General features: G+C 37.0%; 1 protein-coding gene across 1 annotated transcript in view; it reads right to left on the reverse strand.

Moving 5' to 3' along the window:
* The window catches only part of Snx27 (sorting nexin 27), a 300,277-nt gene extending 294,693 nt beyond the window's left edge, over positions 1–5,584 (reverse strand). The window contains exon 1 of the mRNA XM_090381146.1: positions 5,255–5,584. Coding sequence (XP_090237272.1) covers positions 5,255–5,505 — 251 coding nt within the window. The 5' untranslated portion in view covers positions 5,506–5,584. The remainder of the gene's footprint in view (positions 1–5,254) is intronic.
* Positions 5,585–20,981: the final 15,397 nt, after the last annotated feature.

Genomic DNA, 20,981 nt, shown 5'->3' on the forward strand with positions numbered 1-20,981 from the left:
CATGTGGAGCTGTTACTATCACCACTGTTGCTGATCTTCACTTGGTAACAATCATTCCTGACTTCATGAGGTACTAACAAAACTGGCATGATCTAAGGCTGTTTGAACTATTCCAGTTCAATCTAAGTGCTTTGTTGTGAAGTGGTCATTAAGGACTTATGCTTGCCTACCACTGCATTGTTCTATGAATTTATTTGAACTGACTTATGTGCAATGTCTGAATTATACAATCCACCGTTTTTTTTTTTTTTTTTTGTATGAAAACCCCCAAACACGAAAGGTATCAAAACCTATAGTACTTGGTACCATGCATGGGTTGAAGGAGAAGTATGGGAGGGGGCAGGGATGCCGGAAACTTTGCTCTAGAGACTAAACATGGGTTTCACCACTTCAAGCCTCCAAATCTGAATTTACTTGAAGAAAAAAAAAAAAAAATTTATGTCAGCCTATGTTCTGAAATCAACCTGTAAACTATATAACAACATATTCTGTATATCATTATCAAATAGAATGTACATCCTCTAGCTGACTGGCTATACAAGGTTGGGCCAACCTTTGGTTACATTTCAATTAAATAATAATAAACTGCTATATTCAGATTAGTTTCCTGCTTTCTTCTTTTTCCCCCCTGTGTGTGTGTGTGTGTGTGTGTGTGTGTGTGTGTGTGTGTGTGTGTGTGTGTGTGTGTGTGTGTGTGTGTGTGTGTGTGAACAGGGCAAGTCATGAAGAAAATGTGCACAACTTCAGGATGAAATTTCTGGGGTCATTCCAAATAAAAATTATTCAAATTCTACATGGCTGTGGAACAATGACCATTTGAACTTTAACCATGCAGTTGATCACCGACAGATAAGCCTCAAAAATATTGATCCCACATTACTAGTGACTAAAAATTTTTTTCTACTTTCCTAAATACAGACAACCATTTATTAGATAAATCTATGGAATGAATTTTTAGTTTTCACAGTGTGATTGAGTGCTAAACTTTTCAAGTGACCTACCACAAACTTTCAAATTACATGTTTGTTTACAGTTTCACATTACTTGTTTTACTCTTCCACTAGTTCAATAAACATCTAGTTTTATCTTAGTTGTTTTTGAAAGGTTTATTATTCTTTTCACATAGTAAATACATATGGGAACACGAAACCAGATTTTCTTTAGTGATGGCTGCTGGACTGTGGGCAGCAAGGTACATAGTTGGAAATTGTGTGCTGTGAAGTATGCCAAATTTGAAGCAAACTTTGAAATAATTTTAAAATGAAGTGAATAATAGTTGTGTGTGCATGCGTGCTCTACTGTAACAGTCCAAAATACAGTAAATCATAGGATTTACCAATGTGCACTGATAAAAGCTCAAAATTTGGACTTTTATCAAAGCATTTTGGTACATCCTAGGATTTACTAGCTTGCGTTGGTAAAAGGCCCAAAGTATCAACACTTTTCACTTTATTTTCAACTTTTACTACTCTTATATGGTAAATCCTTATATCTGGTGAAAGGATGATCAAGATGATTCGTAAGAGCCAACAATTCAAAATAAGGATTTTTTTTTTTTTTTAGAAGAGTTTTCTTCCCAAATTCTAGAATAGAAACATTGAAACAAAAACCATAAACAGATATAACTGAACACCTTCTTTAGTTTGTTGCTAATATGTTACCTGGAAAACTTTGTGGAATATCAGCTATATTCCTCCCATGTCCTTTAAAAATTGGAAAAGTGCATAATGCCAAAAATTATCATTGCTTCCCTTTTCACATCATTCAATCATCTCTTTTCTGATTTTTAAACAAGGGCATGGAGGTTATACCTATTACATCTGAAAGGTTGTCTGGGTAACATATTCACTATATTTTGAATATCCTCCCATGTCCTTGTTTAAAAATCAAAAAGGAGATGACAGACTGTGAAAATGGAAGCAATGATAATTTCCTGATTTATTTACTTTACCAATTTTTAAAAAAAGGTCATGGGAGGATATATCCTATCCCCACAAGGTTGTCTGAATTACATATTCACGATATTCTAAATATAGTTTAACTACATCTAACTATACAGGCAACCCCTGTATAACACAGTACTTCAACAACATGTTTTCACACGACTGATAAATTGCGGAAATTCTCGTACAACACAGTACTTCTACAACAAGATTTCGCTTTAACACGGTTTGAGAATTGCTGGAAATCTAGCTTAACATGGTATTTTTGAGCTTTTGTGCTGGGAAAACACTACTATTATGTTAGATGTCATTTTCAACATTTCCATTCCTTTTTGTGAATCTCTGCTGTTGACTCACTAGTTGTTATGGCCTTCGTGATACTTTTCTAAAGCACATTTCTGGACGTCACTTCCGTAAAACAATAAAAACAATTTGAAGTTTCCAGTTTATTGGTCTTTTCTGTCACAGTTCGAGTTTACTACCCATAAACTCAATCTTCTTGCATTTGCTTAGTACCAATAGCTGGAATTCTGTGGGTTTTCATGTTATTATGGTGAAATATGTTTCCCCTTCATGAAATATTCAGTCATATAAAAAACAAATAAATGTTCAGAAACTCATTACTCCCTATCTCACTTGTGCAAAATACATAATAAAATACATAAATACATAATAAATACATACTAATTGATATTTCTGTACATATGTAGCTTAATTATTACAGTATGTACTAATTAAGCTATGTATGTAAGCATAAATTTATTTTTATTTTGCTAACTGAAAAATATTCTTCAGATTTTCACATATAATTTAAAGCAGGGGTCCACTGTATTTTGTTGTGAGATGCCTGGATTAGGATCTCTTGTTCAATAGCACAAGTTCTGTGCTATTGAACTTGTGCTTGTTTGAGACCATAAAAAATAATTGTGACTTCAAAGAGTGCAGTTCGTGACTTTTAAAGAGAGCAGAAGGTACACAACATCTATATGCTGCAGAGGAGATTGTGCTTAGCAGCAATAAAGAGGAAGAAAATTAAATGAACGTACATTATCTCACATATAAGTATCACAGTTTGTAAGGCAAGATGCCAGTGCATAGCACATGCTTCTTGATTAGACCGGGGTTTGAGCCCGTCACCACCAAATACGGAGGATGTGGAAAGGTCAGGGAATGACCACTGCATATCCCGGAGCAATATGGCTTTAGTTGCTAATGCTCCTAAAAAAAAAAAAAGGCAAGATGCTTGTTCAGTTATTACTATTTAAGTTACTACTATTATAAAAATAAAGTTAAAATGTTAAGTTATCACTACTATGAAAATTAAGTTTCAAAAAAAATAAACTAATAAATAAAAACTAAATAAAAATAAAAAATAATTTAACTAAATAAAAATTTAGTTACAAAAAAAAAAAAAAAAGGCGTATTTTTGTTAGCTTTTGGAACATAACCCCCCTTTCTATACTGGTTGTTAGTCCCATATAACACAGTTTCGCATTACGAGATTTTGTAATGCGAAAGTCATGTTATTATCAAGCAAATCAAGCAAACTACTATGTTACACAAGGGTTACCTGTATTCTGAATATGGTTTTTAAAGAAACAAAAACCAAATCTAATAGAAACAAAAAACCAAACTAAATCAAATTGTTTCTATAATCATTTAGTTATAAAACCATATTTAGTTATCTTCACAAAAACATATTTGGGAAGATAACTTTTCAAAAAAAAAATAAATAACTTTACATACTTTGTGTTGGTTTTAAAAATCACCTTTGTTGTCCTTTTACCAAAACAAACTTGGTATCAAAGTGGTAAAAGTCAGAAATAAAGTGAAGTACTGATATAAATTATATCAATTGATATAAATATTTAATTTTTTATTAAAAAATAGTTATATACAATAAGTACTGCAATACATTAAGAAAGATTTAAACATTGGTACTGTCAAAGAAGAATTCAAAAAAAGTCATAACTTTAATTTTAAAGAAAGTTAGTCACCTGTCAGATGATTAGCCATGATGTTCCTACAATTTGGGGTGACACCATCACTGGATTAAAAAATGGCTATGGAATTTGATGGGAAAAATATTAAAAGTAATAACAAATAAATAAAAATTGGTAAGAACAGTTAAGAGTACTGCAGTTATATTGTTGATGACAAAGCTATGATATCAATCCCCTAATTCTGCAACGGCAAGAATTCGAAAGATTAGTTATTACCATCAAATAAGAACATGCTGTCTTTTGGTAATGAGGTTTCACCAAAAGGCTCTTCGATCAAAATCATTTTCATTGCTCTTCAATAGAAGTACCCTAACATTTTATACCCTCACGTCTAATATAAAATATCTACACAATCCTCTTCACTACAGGTCGAATAGTTTATGAATCCTGATTTCATATTAGAAAATAGATATTAACTTTGGTTACAGCATATCCCTAAAATAATTCGGTAACATGTGCGAAACGCCATCAATTTCCAAAATTTTTCATACCATGCTTTCTTTTCGGAAGAAGTTTTTGCATAATTTTTTCGCACCTCTGTGGGAAAAAAAAATATGCATCCTTTATACTGTAATTCAACGGTAGTTTCGATTATTTCGAAATCTGATATAAATAAAACTACTCATTCCACTTCTTGAACCGAATGAAAACAATTCGAGAAAGATGAATCCCAGTCTAAACTGGAATTGATATTAATAGTTATTACAGAGTGATGATTGTACCACAAATATACAACCTTTTCAATTCACACTCCGGCATAACCGGAGTGTGAATTGAAATGCGGTTCACATAACTTAATAGAAAAATGTTACCAAACATCTGTTTGGTAACATTTTAATACCAAACGCCTAAGCAACACCAAACTTACCACATATTATCAGATGGAAAAAGGAAAAAGTTACGAGTACAGGTGGTTACTAGTCTCCATCACGCCGAAAATTTTATAAGCATATTATAGTGAATGTAAATGACATTTTACAATCCTGATCACTATAACAATGTTCACAATGCACCATTCTGTAACACATACAAGTTCGCACTTGTGCTAATCAAAATGCTGAAATTCTATGAAAATTTTACCACTTTTTCAGTATGTTACGCCCCATGGATCAGCTGCCTACGGCACAGAAGATAACAATTAAAATCACGGTAAAGATGAATGAGTGTCTAAGATTAACAGAGCTTCGTATTTACTGTTATTTGTACGTTCCCGGTATATCATTCTAATAACTGACATGAAATGAAGTCTATAGTAATTAAAAGAAGAGAATGACAGAGAGAGAGAGGAAAAAAAAAACATATACTTGCACTTCTAAGATACGATCTCCCTTCTGAATTCCTGCTTTCTCGGCTGCTCCTCCCTCTAATACCGCACTAACATGTTGTAAAGGTGCGTATAATTCACCATTAATACTTTTCAGCGGGCCGCCTTCACTGACCTGTCCTCGAACATTAAATCCAAACCCAGTATCAGTTTTGTATATTGTCACTACTCGGGGACCAGATGGAACAGATGATTCTTCGGCTGCAGGACTTCGGTCGGAATCACTATCCGCCATATTGTAATAACCCCCCTCACCAGCCCTTAACAACTAACAAATGCAAAAACTCAAAAGCAACATATAACAATTTTATCGAAGTAATCCACCAGGTGAACGCAACTTCACGAATACAGTCTGTACATTAAGCAACACTTGATATTTGCCAAGGGTGGGTTTGAAAAAAACAAAATTAAATTGGTCATAAAGTTAAGAGAGTGTGGTAAATAGGAAATACTGCAAATAATCATGAAAATTTCCCGATTTGATATATATCGATAGTGGCGCAGCTAGAAATCTAGGTGGAGTTTCGTTGGTTGTTCTAAGCAGGGGTGGCGAACCTATGGCACGCCTACCCGAAGGGCCACGCATACAAATTTTTTGGGCACGCGGAATTCAGAGCATCCTAAAAAAATTTCAAACCTCAAACATCATTCTAGAAACCTTGAGTCGAGCATTGCGCACGCCCTTTCTCTCTTCAGGCATGTAATGACGTTACATGCCTCAATGATATATAGGAATTTTGCTAGCAGGGAAAAGGAGGTGATTGTCCCTCTGTATAAGGCAATGGTCAGGCCACGCCTTGAGTACTGCGTACAGGTCTGGAGGCCTCATTTTAGGAAGGATGTAGATTTGCTTGAGCGTGTACAGATGAGCAACACGATTGGTGAGGGGAATGAAGGGATTCTCTTACCAAGAGAGGCTTAAGTTCTGCAAATTGCAGTGGCTGGAGACTAGGCACCTGCGCGGTGATCTGATTGAGGTCTATAAGGCCTTGAATGGGTTGAGCACGCTGAATTCTGATGAGATCCTTCCACTTGTTCAGATTACGAACCTACGGGGACATAAGTTCAAATTAAGAAAGGACAGATGTAGAATAGATGTGCGGAAATTTGCCTTTAGCCAGCGGGTGGTTAATTGCTGGAACAAACTTCCATCTGTCGTTGTAGAAGTTGATAGGTTAAATAAATTTAAGGAGGAACTGGACAGGCATTTGGAGGGAATGGTGTGATTTTTTTTTTTTTTGGCTGATGCTGCATAAGCTCCTACACTTGCTTTCTTGCATCATGTGCCACTACTACTACTACTACTACTACTACTACATCATTTAGTAAATAGCAGTATTCACGCAGTGATTTGTTTCTGAACCAGACTGCACTCTGATGTTCTTTACAGATTTCGGCTCGCATTTAAATGACTTCAACGCCAGATTACAGGGCTCTGGTAAGGCCCTTAATGTTATGTTCGATAACATAAAGGCATTTTAAATTAAGCTGGGAGTTTTTAAACGCGATGTACAGTGACAATTTTCAATATTACCCAAACCTAAAAAGATGCATCACTGATCTTGAAACTGGTGAGAAAACAGACCACCAGAGCCTTCAAATAGTATGTCTGAGTATTGAGTCAATTATCGAATAGTTTTATTCAAGATTGTTCAAGTTCAGAGAATTGGAAGAAACTGCAAAACTGATTAAGTTTGCAGACAGTGTAAACCTAGCCGAACTGAATCTGAAAATGTTTCAGTGGATCGACCTGGATGATTTTGAGATGTGCAACTGACTGATTGATTTTCATTACAGCTGATTTAGAAAATAATGAAAAGGAAAGATTAGTGACGGCATTAGCAAAGAAAACTGCAGAAAAAGAAGTATTAAAAGTTTGGAGTTCCATTCTTGAAACTTTTGTCTGTTAAAAAAATCTGGCAACAGCATTACTAACAATTTTCTCATAACATATTCTTGTGAGTCGTTGTTCTCAGTGATTAACTTCTTAAGTCTAGTCATAGGAGAAGTCTCACGGATGAAACTAGTGCTGCATGCATAGCTCTAAAAGTTACGAAGTATAAGCCTGATGAAAAGAATCTGTCATCAATGGTGCAGCAACTGAAGTCTTACTGGTTTTTTTTAGTTATAATATAAGAGAGGTTTATCATTTTATATTAAATTCTTTGTTCTATAAGCTAAAAGTTACATTTTCGTTATGAAGGATTTTATTTTAATACCTTTATTAAAGCATCTTTGAAATAATGTCTTTTATTTCATTCTTTCTCGGGTTACGCTTTTGTAAAAAACTATTATTTTTTTTTAGGCCACCCGAATAATTATAATCATCTGCCGTGCTGTGCGCCTTATGATTGTTAATTGCGTGTCCTCTATGGCCAATTTGTCTATTTTGCTAGACGAAATCCCCCAGTTCTGGGTGTGGGGGGGAAACATTGCTATCTACGAGTGAGACCGATTAACTCAGCCACGGAGTGAAAAAAGCCTATCAAAATTCCTGGCGTCATCGATGGGATTGGAACCAGGGCCTTTTCCACCCGGTGTGAGGAGGACGGTGACGATACCACTGTGCTACGGCGCAGACTACGCTTTTGCCAAGCAAAACGTGTATGGGAAAAATAACGATATTGTACTTTGCAGAATTGCAAAGGTTCACCACCCCTGTTCTAAGGCTTTACGTGCCAGTTTATTAGATGACATTGTGAGAGGGCAGCCTTTTCTATCTAATGTTGCAGAACAAAAGGGGACTTATGCGGACAAGGTTAGGGCTGGATTCAGCCAGCCTCAATTAGGTGAACGGGTAATATTAAATGATATCTGTATGGTGGATAATAACAGGAAGCTGAGCAAAGTGGCAAGATTAAATAATAAGGTTATTTTCAGGGCTGAGGAGTCCTCAGAACAGTATAAGTCAAGTCAGGAAGTCAAAGAGGTTATTGTTAACACATTAAAGGAAAAGTTTCAAGAAATAAAAATTAGAAATCTAAGAGCTATACGAAATAAAGGAGTCTTAGTTGAAACAGATAATGATAAGGATTTGGATAAATTCAGTAAGGCAGAGGTATTTTTTCAAAAGGGTATTAATCTGGATAAAGTAAAGTTATAGAACCCTACCATCTTAGTGTATGATGTACCTAAAGAATTAACTCAGGAGGATATTATTAGGGATTTATATAAGAAAAACCTTCAGGATTATGGATATGAGGAGCAAGAGGTCAGAGAGGGCATTGTTTTTAGATTTAGTAACAGTTCCAAGGCAAGGTTTAATAATTGGGTGATTGGGGTAGCTCCTCATATGTTGCAAAATTTTATGTGTAATGACAGGTTGTATTTTGGATATACGTCACACAAATTCAGGCGTTTTACAGTTGTGACTAAATGTTTTAAGTGTTTGAGGTATGGCCACTCTATACAACACTGCACACACAAGACTGTGTAGTGTGGTCATTGTGCTCAGGGTGGCCATCTTTTTGTTGATTGCCCAAATAAAAATAAAGATCCATGTTGTGTGAACTGCAAGCGCAGAGGTAGAGCTTATGATCACTCATTAAGGAGTAGTAGTTGTCCCGAGTATAAAAAGGCCCTAGGGTTCGCCAGTACGCGTACTTATGATGGATAACTGTAGTACTTTTAATGTGAATGGTAGTTTTCAACATAAAGATGAAGGTAGTGTGCTTAAGTTGGTTCAACTCAACGCCCAAAGATGTCGTGCGGTTACTGATGAAATTAGAATGGTGGCCGTGCAAGAAATTGTTGACATTTTGTGTATGCAGGAGCCGTATGTTGGTTCCTTTGCACATGGACTTAAAATTGTTGGTTTTCCTGCTGATGCCAAAGTTATAAGTGTAGTTGATGTGAAACCTAAAACATCAATTGTGGTCTTTAATAAGTTATTGCAGGTAACTGTCCTCTCTGGGCTGTGTAGTCAGAACTCAACATGTGTGAACATTAGTACTCCTAGGTTGACTTTTAATTTAATATCTCTTTATTGTCCTCCAAGTCACGAAATTGTTAATTCTATCCATTATATGGAAACTGTTTTCAGTGAAATTGGTTGTAGTAATTTAATTATTGCATTGGATTCCAATGCAAAGTCTAACTTATGGTTTAGCGGCATGGCTGATCAGAGAAGTCGCTTAATGGAGGACTTTATTTTAATGAATAATTTGTGTGTAGTCAATATATCAGGTCAGCCTTATACTTTTAATAATGTTCATGGCAGGTCGAATATTGATTTGACTATAGTTACTCAGGGGTTATCCAGACGAATCTGTCATTGGCTTGTGAAAACGGACTATACGAGTAGTGATCATAGATCTTTGGTTTTTCATATTAATTTGGCTGATTTAAATACTTCTTTAGATTTTGACAATTTTGAATTAACTAGATTTACTTATAAGAAGATTAACTGGTCTAGTTTTGCACGGTCAGTGGCTTTAGATTTTTCGGGAGACAATATGGTTAATTTGAATTTTTTTAAATGCTTGTGAGTATGCTGCTTTCGTTCAGTCTTCATTGCTTAGAGCCCTCAGTTGTGCCTCAAGAAGACAACGAGTTAAGAGGCGAGTTGTTAATTGGTGGAATGCGGAATTATCCAGGTTAAGGAAAGAAGTATTTTTATGTAGGAAGTCATATCAGAGGTATAGGCGGTGGGGGCTGAATGAGGCTCAATTTTATCATGCATGTTATAGGAATAAAAAGAAAATTTATTATAGGGCTATTTATGAGAGTAAATTAAAGGCTTGGAGAAATCTAGTTACTAGTGTGGGCAATACAGATCCTTGGGGATTAATTTATAAACTAAGTATGAATAAAGTAAGACCTGGAGAGATAATGAATACTGTAATCGTCAATGGAGTGGAAACAACTGATTGGATTACAACAGTGCAGGCAATAACATCGGAGTTGTTTCCTCATGAAGAAGAAGGGGGGGAGACAACAGAGCAAGAAGGCATCAAGGACTCTAATGTAACATAGGTCTGTTGATATTACCTTGGGTCTGTTGATATTAGCTTATTTACTTTAGAGGAATTGAGAGCCGTTTCTAAGAAAATTAACATTTCCAAAGCCCCAGGAATCGATTTAGTAGAGAATATCGCTGTTCTTAAAATGATTGAGCTTTATCCTAACATCTTGTTAAACTTGTATAATAAATGCTTACTTCAAGGTACCTTTCCTGGGATCTGGAAAGTTGGTTTGATCAAGTTGTTAGTTAAGCCGGGTAAAAAACCAAATGACCCAAGAGGGTGTAGGCCAATTTCGTTATTGGCCAATCTTGGCAAAGTTTTTGAAAGATTGTTATTTTTAAGATTGAACCAAGTCATGGATAAAAATGGTTTGACCCTGCCTTATCAGTATGGTTTCAAGAGAGGGCATTCTACGGAGGATGCCATTATGATCTCATGAATTTCACCAACCAGGCAGAGGATAAGTATGTGTTAGCCATCTTTATAGATTTTACTGGAGCTTTTGACATGGTGTGGCATGAGAGTATTCTGTCTGCATTAAGGGGTATGCAATGTCCAGACTTATTGTATAGGACGATACAGAGTTATTTGTATTGTAGGAAAATTATACTGAAAGCTAAGCATCTACAGTTTAATAGGAATCTTTCGAGAGGGTGTCCTCAGGGGTCTGTATTGGGCCCACTTTTTTGGAACTTAGTACTTAATTTATGGCTAGAACAATCAATTGAAAATCTGCATAAGATTGCTTATGCAGATGATTTGGTTTTATGTATTACTGGTAAATCCAGGACTGTGCTTGAAATAAGAGTGGCCCAGGTATTAGAAAGTCTAGTGTCGTGGGCTGATCTGCACAAACTATTGATATCTACAACTAAAAGTGTTATGATGCTTCTTAAGGGGAAACTAAATTATGCGCGACCGCCAAAGGCTTTAATTAAGGGGAGGCAGATTCCCCTAGTATCTGAGGTGAAATATCTAGGTATAAGAATTGATGATAGATTATCGTTTTTCCCACATTTAAATTACTTACACGAAAAAATTAAAAAATTTAGTGCAGCAATAATTCGATTAACACGGTCAGATTGGGGGTTGAAAAGGAAAGTTTTAAATTTATACTACAAGGCTTCTTACCCATAGTTGCGTACGGAGCATCAGTGTGGTACTTCAGAGTTACTAACGTTAAATTTAAACAGAAATTGTTATCGATTCAGCACTCAATGCTTTATGTTATTTCTAATTTGTGCAGAACAGTCTCAACGAATGCTATGCAGGTTTTGGCCGGGCATTTGCCTCTAGACTTGTACATTGTGTATCGGGCCCTTTGTTATTACTTAAAAAAAAGGCATTGTGGTTTCTTTCATGAATATCACATCTGATGTCACTATAGAGATAGCTAAAGCTAAGAAAAATGTTCTAACACAGTTGATTGGTATGTGGCAACAGAGAGGGGATATTAGTGCAACTGGGGAGGTGACTAGATTGTTTATTCCAACAGTTAAATTTACTTATGATAGTAATAACAAATGGTTTTTTCCTTCTATGGTAACATCGTTTATTTTAACTGGCCATGGCTCATTGAATTTTAAACTACATTACTTTGGTCTAGTCAGCTCTCCTTTATGCACTTGCGGTCAACCTGAGACTTGGAGTCATTTATTATATGATTGTAGTTTGTATGTTGAACATAGAGAAAGGCTAAAAGTGAAGATTGGTAATTTAGTTAGAGGCTGTGAAAGTGACCTTATTGCTAATCAGGATAAATTTCATGCACTGCAAGAGTTCTGTGTAACTGTTTTTCAACGGAGAAGACATTGGAATAATCTAATGATTACTAATTAAGATTTGGTCATATACATTTTGATTATTTGTGTGTTTTTTTTTCCCCTTTTAGTTTGTTTATATTATGTGTGTGTGTATATATGTATTTTATTTATTTATTTTTCTTTCTTTTTTTTTTTTTTTTTGCTGGCTCTCAGGTGTGGGCAGCCTGGGAGCGGGATTGCTGGCACCCACCGGTATAGCACTACTTCCGGTGGGTGCGGGATTTTTGTGCATGAGGCACTTAAAATAGAAGACCAGGCCCAGCACCAAGTGAATATGGGCGGCCATTGGGGTCTATTCGCCAACGGGGAGCGGCTGTGCAGGTGACAGCTTCTCCCTGATGGCGAAGAGACCTGCACAAAGTCAACTTAATCAGGTGGAGATAGACGGAAGTCTAGGTGCCACCTTAGACATAATAATAATAATAATAATAATAATAATAATAATAATAATAATAATAATAATAATAATAATAATGATGTTCTAAAGCTTTGTATAATCACAGTTGGTGCAATCGCCGTCCTCCCCACACCACGCGGAAAAGACATGAGTTCGAATCCGATCAATGACGAGGTAAATTTTTTGGGCAATTTCAGAACGTGGCTGAGTTAGTCTGCCTAAGGCGTGGGTAGCCGGTTTTACTCCCGAAACATTGGGTTTTCCTCCAGCAAAAAAAAAAAACACCACAGAACACATGCAATTCACAGAAATACTACATTCGGCGCAATATGAATTAAGTTGCTAAAAAGCTTAAAACCTATAACCAACTAACCAATGTTTCAACGGCCAAACAATTCAGTGCTATACGTAGCATTTAATAATTTTATAGCCACTCATCGATTAACGCTAGTAAGTCGAAATTTCCCTAAATAAGCATTTAGAGAAATTCCTCACTGGCAACTATGCACGCTGAATTTGATAGAAGTTCGACGAACGTGTAAATAGAATTATTCAATTTTTTTAACTCATGCGCAGGAAAAATTTAAAAAATGTACAAAATTATAAAATTACAAAAAAAAAGAGGAGACAGGCATAACGTCAACAAGTTTTACCTTTCAAGCATCATTTCCAGAATTAACTTTCCAGCTAATAAGCACGCCGCAGGGGCAGTTGAGGGCTGTGGGGATTTAGAAGTGTTTTTTTCCAAAACATCACAAAATTTCTTTGCAGCTGAAGAATCGGCTCTGACGACTTCACCGCATACTTTAATGTTTTGGAAACAAGCGCAATGCTTAAATTTATTAAATCACACGTTGCTTGCCAAGAACTTGGCTTGGGGTTCGCCGTACTTATTCTTAATATCTTCATAAATATTTGTTGCTTGAATGGCCAAAAAAACTAAACCAAACTATTATATTTAGGCCACCCGAATAATTAAATTTATCTGCCGTGCTATGTTTTATGTCTGTTAATTGCGTGTGTTCTATGGTCGATTTTTCTGTTTGCTGGACGAAAAACCTTGCTATCTACGCCTGAGACCGACTAACTCAGCCACTGACTGAAAAAAAGTCCATTAAAGTTCCTCGCATCATCGACGGGATTCGAACCTGGGCTTTTTCCACCCGGTGTGGGGAGGACGGTGACAATACCACTGTGCTACCGCGCAGACTGATTGAATGGCTGTTAGATTCAGGGGAATTTGCTTCTGAATCTGATTTTCAAACCATATTATTAATAGCTTTCCATCTTCGACATAGTACCTGAACGCTGTTTTGTGATCACTGTTGGGGCGGAGTGGCCACGGGGTGAAATACGTTGATCCTTTAACATGCTCTTTTATAAGCGCACTACCCCTTAAAATAATATTCGCTGTTGAAGCAGCGAGATCTAATTCCGTGCAATAGATGACAAACTTTGTCCTGCTTCGTACTTCTTAATTAATCATCTTCATTTCTAAATCAATTTTGTTTCATTTCCTAGCACTGCCAGCACTTACACTTTCCGTTGTTCGCTTTCCCTCCATCATTGCAATAAGTAAATAGGAATGAAGAGAAGATTCTGAAAATTTATTAATGTTTTTTATATGATTGAAGATTTCAGTGAAGGCGGAACACATTTCACCATAATAACGTAAAAACCGACACAATTCCAGTTATTGGAATTATTGAAATGCAATAAGATCGAGTTTACTACCCTATTATAATTAGATGCACTAACTGAAAAACCCAATAAACTGGAAAGTGCAATTTTTTTTTTTATTGTTTTATGGTAGTGACCTCCAGAAATGTGTTTTAGAAAAATATCACAAAGGCGTTCAAAATTGATTCTTATAATAGAACATATGATAACAATGAGAGCGTAATGCAATTTCCATTATAAAATTAACCTTTTAGAGAGATAAATAGCTTTATTATATAGCGAAAATGTCAATTTCGCTATATAACCAAATTACCAAAAAAAAAAAAAAAAAAAAACAATGCGTTATTGGGTTCACATTATCATATTTTCACAATACCTCCATTTATTCCTACGGGATGCAAAATACGTTTCCATGAGATTTTTTAATTATGCACTAGCCGGCAAACACTTACATAAAGTCGACTTTCCGTAAGTCGAGTATTACGTAATCCGGTGAGTGGCTGTATTTTATGTTTTTTAATTTGAGCACATATAAATCTGGCCGCAAATTGATACAGATAGACAACTCGCATAGACAGGGGAAGTAGCAACATTCATGTGTTGTTGTGTCGGACCCCAGGGTTTTTCGCATTAGCCGCTGTTGTACACCTTGTGTAGGAGCTTATGCCAAAAGCGGCCATTTGTATGTAGTGGGTTGGACGTGTAAGTGTAGTCTGCGCTGGTAGCACACCGAGTGGAAAGGCCCGGGTTCGAATCCCGTCAATGACGCGAAGAACTTTAATGGGCTTTTCTCACTCCGTGGCAAAGTTAATCAGTCTTAGGAGTAGATAGCAAGGTTTTATCCCCAGAAAATCGGGTATATCGTCCAGCAAAACAGACAAATCGACCACAGAACACAAGCAATTTATAGACATAATACATATATGGGTAAAGATGAGAAATAACCGGTGGCTCTAATATAATAATTTGAGTTTGAGTTCGAACGTTAAAGTGTAGTGATAAGGTTTTTTGAGTTTGAGTTTGGATGTGTAAGTGTAATATGGAATATTATTACGTTGTGGGCCAGAACCTGGCTCTTAGCAAATGGAAAGTAGCAACATCAGGTCATCACATCCCATCCCCTATCCTCACCACGAGGAGGCGGGCAGGATCTAATATCATCCACTGGATTAACCCAGAGCAAAATACCCGAGAGAGCCCAAATAAGAATGAAATGAAAAGGCTATAAAAGGAGACGTTTGGGACCTGGAGAGGCAGGGAAGAATAGATTGGTTGGTTGGTTGGTTATTTGGTTTTTAGGAGCATTAGCAACTAAGGCCATATTGCTCCGGGAATATGCGGTGGTCATTCCCTGACCTTTCCGCATCCTCCGTATTTGGTGGTGGGAAGAATAGAAGAGAGGAGGATCAAACAGAGGAACCCTCCAATAGTTAGAAGGTAGAAGAAATAAAGGAAATAGAGTGGAGAAGTGGACTGACTTCTCATGCCATGGGAAATAAAACCCATGATGGATCTCATCTTAGAAGTAGGACTCAGCAAGATTTCTTGAGATATAATTATGTTGTAGACATTGCTACAGGCACTTCCTCGGAAAAACATCTAACCTTTTTTATCCCCTATAAACAGGTTCCACATTTAGAAGAACACCACGAATTTACACTATATACAAGAACACGATCAATGTCCAGCAGGGTATATTTGGGTACAATGAGTATCCAATTATCAACAACTTCTGATAAAATTATCCCAAATTACACTGGTGTGCCAAACTTAAGGACCAACACTATTTCTAAAGGTTACAACCACAAAATCTTTATTTAAGGTACTCTTTACTGATGAAAGTAGATTCAGTCTCAGCAGGCAGAGATTCTGGACGTCAGCTAATCTGGCGAGAGGTTAGCACACAAGTATAACCCTGCCAAACATCACTGAAAGGGATCTATATGGCGGTCGAGGTGTTCTCGTCTGGGGAGGCGTTATCATGGATAGTCTGCACAGTGGTATCACACTGTCCTCCCCACTTTAATGGGTTTTTTTCACTCCGTGGTTGAGTTAGTCGGTCTCAGGCGTAGATAGCAAGGTTTCCCCCCCACACATACACTAGGGTTTTTCGTTCAGCAAACAGACAAATCGATCATAGAACACACGCAATTAACAGACATAAGGCACAGCACGGCAGATGAATTTAATCATTCAGGTGGCCTAAATATAATAGTTTTATCTTAGATGTTCGTACACAACTCCAGATACTGGAAGGCGGTACTGTAACCGGTGCACGCTACTGTCCTGAGGTAATCCTTCCACATGTGCGTCTGTTCCGAGATGCCATTAGTCCCGAGTTAGTGTTTATGGATGATAACGCCACACCCCATTGCACTGCAGCTGTTGATATGCTTTTGGAAAGTGAGGACATTGTTCGTATGGATTAGCTTGCCCGTTCCGCTGATCGAAATCCTATCAAACACATATGGGAAGCTCTGGGGAGAATCCTAGCGGTATGTTCATACCCACCAGAAAATGTCCACCAGCCGAAAATGGCGCTGACAGAGGAATGGACGATGTTACCGCAAGAACTTATCAACATTGTTCTAAGTATGGATAGGCGGAGCAAAGCTGCATCGACATTAGAGGTGGCCGTATCTCCTACTGAGGACCACCTCTTGTCTTTGTTCCATCTTTGGGAATGATGCATCTGTATCATGGCAGCCAGTGCTATGTTTCCATTTTTCAATTAAGTCCCTCTATACCGTTTTGTTTCCGCTGTTGTGTCGGTGTTGTTTCTTTCGTCATTTCTGTACCTCACGAGGTTCCTTCGGTATGTTTTTCACATATCCAGGCCAATCCTACGAGAAGCTACAGGTGAAAACCTGACTTGTCCTTAAATTTTGCACACCAGTGTAACAAGTCTAGCCCCCTTCTCTTCTTTTAAAAGCAGGTGAGGCTAATGTGTTCAGTGTTATGAATGTTGCTTGAAATCGGATAAGAGCAGGTTTATTTCCCATTGCGAAGGTATCTGAAACAGGCTGGAGTTCACGACTGTAATCTTGATAATATTGACAGTTGAAAATAATGTGGCCCATACTCTCTTCCTGTTCACAGAGACAAAGTGGGGTAGGAGACAATAGTAATTTAAATAATTTGATGTTAATTCTCCCGTGACCGATGCGTAAAAATGTATCATGTAATCCGCAAACCATAAAGATTCTCTCTTCCTAAACTCCTTTACCGATGGTTAAAAACTCTACGGTCACACGGCGCCAAGTTCCGAAGGTGACGGTCTCTTTGCCATTAATCTACATAAATGGAACCCTTCTCTTCTCAGATGCATCTAGATCAAGTTGCATATCATTCAAAGTAGCAGGTATTAATTTCTTCAGGTGTTTTTTTTTTTTTTTTTTTTATTACTCACAATAACAGCATAAAGCCTTACATTTATGATATACAGTTTGTAATACAATTATTACATATACATATAAAGGTAAAACAGATAAACTTCAGTAAAATTAAATATTTATAGAATAAATACAAAACATGTATAATCTTCAATAAAAAAAACATATAAAATATTTATAAAAGAAAAGCAAAACTTATCATAAATTTTTAGTTGATAAGGAAGACATTAAACACAGGTAGTATTAATAATTTAAAAAGAATGATAGGAAACATTCAATAATAAGAAAAACTTTAAAAAACAAAGATAATTTTACTTCATTATCTATAAGACAAATGTAATTTTTTTTATTCTTTGAAATAATACCTAAATCCTAATAGATAAATAAAGTAGAAACCGTTCTACACTCTCGTGATATCATCAGGAGGGCAGCACGCTGGGCCTGCAGAAGCTGTTTCATGATTGCTGACCTGTTGGCCCTATGCCCCACGCTCTAACAGCATAAGCAATAATAGGTAAAAAAAAAAAAAAAAAAAAAACACCCCAATTTAGCTTAATGACGAACTATAAAATCAATTCATAATATTCATTTCTAACACTGTTTTTACTAATAAAAATATCAATTTTATTTTCATTTAAAAATGCTGCTGTTCTGTTAAAAATTCAAATTTGTGATGCTTTATCCTAATTTTAGTAATATGATATAACTTATGTTCTCTCAAAGGCCTAGGTGAGCAATTAAAGTTCATAATAGCAATCGAACATCTATTTTGCCTTGAAGTATTGAATGTAGCAGGATGCAATCAAACATATTCCTTCGATCTTTTAATGTGGGAAAGTTAAAAATTTTACGCCAATCTTTATATTTATGCATAAAAAAGTCTAAATCTGATTTGTAAACTAAAAACATGATGAGAGATTTTTGTACCCTTTCTAATATATTAATATTGTGTTTTCCAAAAGGGGTCTACACAAACGTTGCGTATTCCAGAATTAGGCGAACAAATTATGCTTAAGCCAATTTTGCGATATCAGGGCCCACAAAATCAAAACAAGCTCTTTTGATTAAACCAAGTATTAGCATTAGCATTAGTAGAGGCATTTGATGCAAGAAAGCAAGCTTACGCAGCATCAGCCAAAAAAAAAAAAAAAAAAAAAACCCTTTCACTTCACCCCTCCGTTCGTTCGAAATACCTGTCCAGCTGAGCCTTAAATTTATTTAGGCTATCAACTTTCACAACAAGGGATGGAAGTCTGTTCCACCAACCAACTACCCGCTGACTAAAGGTAAATTTCCGCATATCTATCCTACATCTGTCTTTCCTCAATTTGAATTTATGCCCTCTCAGGTGATTATGCTGAGCAAGAGGCAGTATCCCATCAGCACTGAGCATGCTGGCATATCAGGCAACAACTCGGCGTTCTTGTGGGCCTATATGAGAGCTTGAAGGACAGGGTGGATGCCCTCGAAGAAACTAAATTGAGGGGCCCATCAAGCTCTCAGCTGCCCACATCAACGCCAGAGCTTGCACTTGGGCATCGCGTGACACAGAGACAACCCCCAAGGCAGAATGCGCTGGTCCCGAAGGAACTAGTAGTTGTTGGTGACTCTATTGTCAGGGAAACGGGGAACATGCTTTGTAAAAACGATAGGTGGAACAGGACCAGGGTATGTCTGCCAGGGGCAAAGGTTGATGACGTTGTAGAGCGAATATCATCTTTTAAGGGCACAAAAGGTGATATAGTTGTACACGTTGGCACTAATAATATTAAGAGTAGGAGACCGGCAGAATTACTTAACAAGTACAGGTCACTGTTGAACAAAAGCCGAGAATTAGGGTTGAATTTGAAAGTGTCTGCAATTCTGCCCAGACACGATAGGAGGGAGTATATGATGAGAGCCTTGTCGATCAATTCGGCCCTGGAAAGATTGTGCAAGGCTCAAGGGGTAGAATTTTTTTCAGCCTGGACTGTACTTGTTAACAGGAGAGATTGCTTCTACAGGGATGGGATACACTTAAATAGAAAGGGTGCAAGAATATTTGCTGATGCTATCGAGGCAGTGTTAGGTGGGTCGGAAAACTGCTAGCTTGGGGGGAGACAAAGACCAATAGTTTGACAGTAGCCACTGGCAGAGGTGAAAGAGATTCTTGCACTGCTTCTATTAGAATGAGCAGAAGCCTGAAAAACAAGATGCATGGTATTTCAGAGACTGCTGGGAGCCATTGCAGTACAAGTAAACACATGGGTTCTGTTAGGGTAGCTAAGAATAGAAACAGGTGCAGGTATACTTGCGTGTACACCAATGCTAGGAGTTTAGTAAATAAATTTGATAAATTTGAAGTATTGCTCAAAACATCAAAGGCAGATATGGTTGGGATATCAGAGACGTGGTGTCACACAGACAAGGGATGCAGAACTGCAATTTGGGGAGTACAACGTCTACAGAAAGGATAGACAGGAGAGGAAGGGAGGAGGGGTTATGCTATTAGTTAAGAAACACATAAAAACCAAGGAAGTAAAGCCAGTCGACATCGCTGGACAGTGCAGTGTTGAGTCAGTTTGGTGTGACATAAGCATTGGGAGATCAAAATTGAGAGGAGGAGTGTGCTATAGGCCTAATGACTCTGATGAGTATAATAAGGAACTGTACAGGGAAATAGAGTGGGCCAGTAAATCAGAGAGTCTTATAATGGGAGATTTTAATTTCCCAGATATTGACTGGAATTTGGGGGCTGGTTACTAGCACACTATCAGGGCTTTTGTGGATTTATTGGATGATTGTTTTCTACATCAGCATGTTCGGGAGGCAACTAGAGGGAGTAATACTCTTGATTTGATTATCAGCAGTGATTCTTCATGCATTAAGAATCTGCAGATAAATGAACCACTAGGTGGCAGCGATCACAGTGTGCTAAAGTGGGATTTACTCAAAGAGGTAACTACCATTGGGGGTAAAGGGAAGGGTTTTTGTTTTCGTAAAGGCGACTACATGGACTGAGACAGTATTTAAATTCTATACAGTGGGACCAACTGATGATGTTACCAACAGTAAATTCAAAATGGGGAAGCATTCAAAGAACTTATCTTGGAAGCTACTAGGCTTTACATACCAACTAAGAAATATTGTTCAAGGTTTAGGCCAAAATGGATGTCAGATGAACTAATGAGGCATATGGCAGAAAAGAAAAATGCATGGGATACTTACAAATTAACACATGACACAGAAGCCTATGATAGATACAAGTTGATATGCAACCAAGTTACAAAGGAGGTTAGGCAGGCGAAGGCAGATTACGAGAAATCCTTGGCAAGGGAAGCAAAGAAAAACAGCAAAGTGTTCTTTACTTATGTAAACTCTAGAAGGAAGGGGATGAATCAGATTGGTCCACTTGATATTGATGGGTCAACTGTTGATGATCCTGCTCAGGTAGCTAACAAACTAAATGAATATTT

The sequence above is a fragment of the Mastigoproctus giganteus genome, chromosome 9 (assembly GCF_048544385.1).
Source record: "Mastigoproctus giganteus isolate SK-2022 chromosome 9, ASM4854438v1, whole genome shotgun sequence".
NCBI lineage: Eukaryota > Metazoa > Arthropoda > Arachnida > Uropygi > Thelyphonidae > Mastigoproctus > Mastigoproctus giganteus.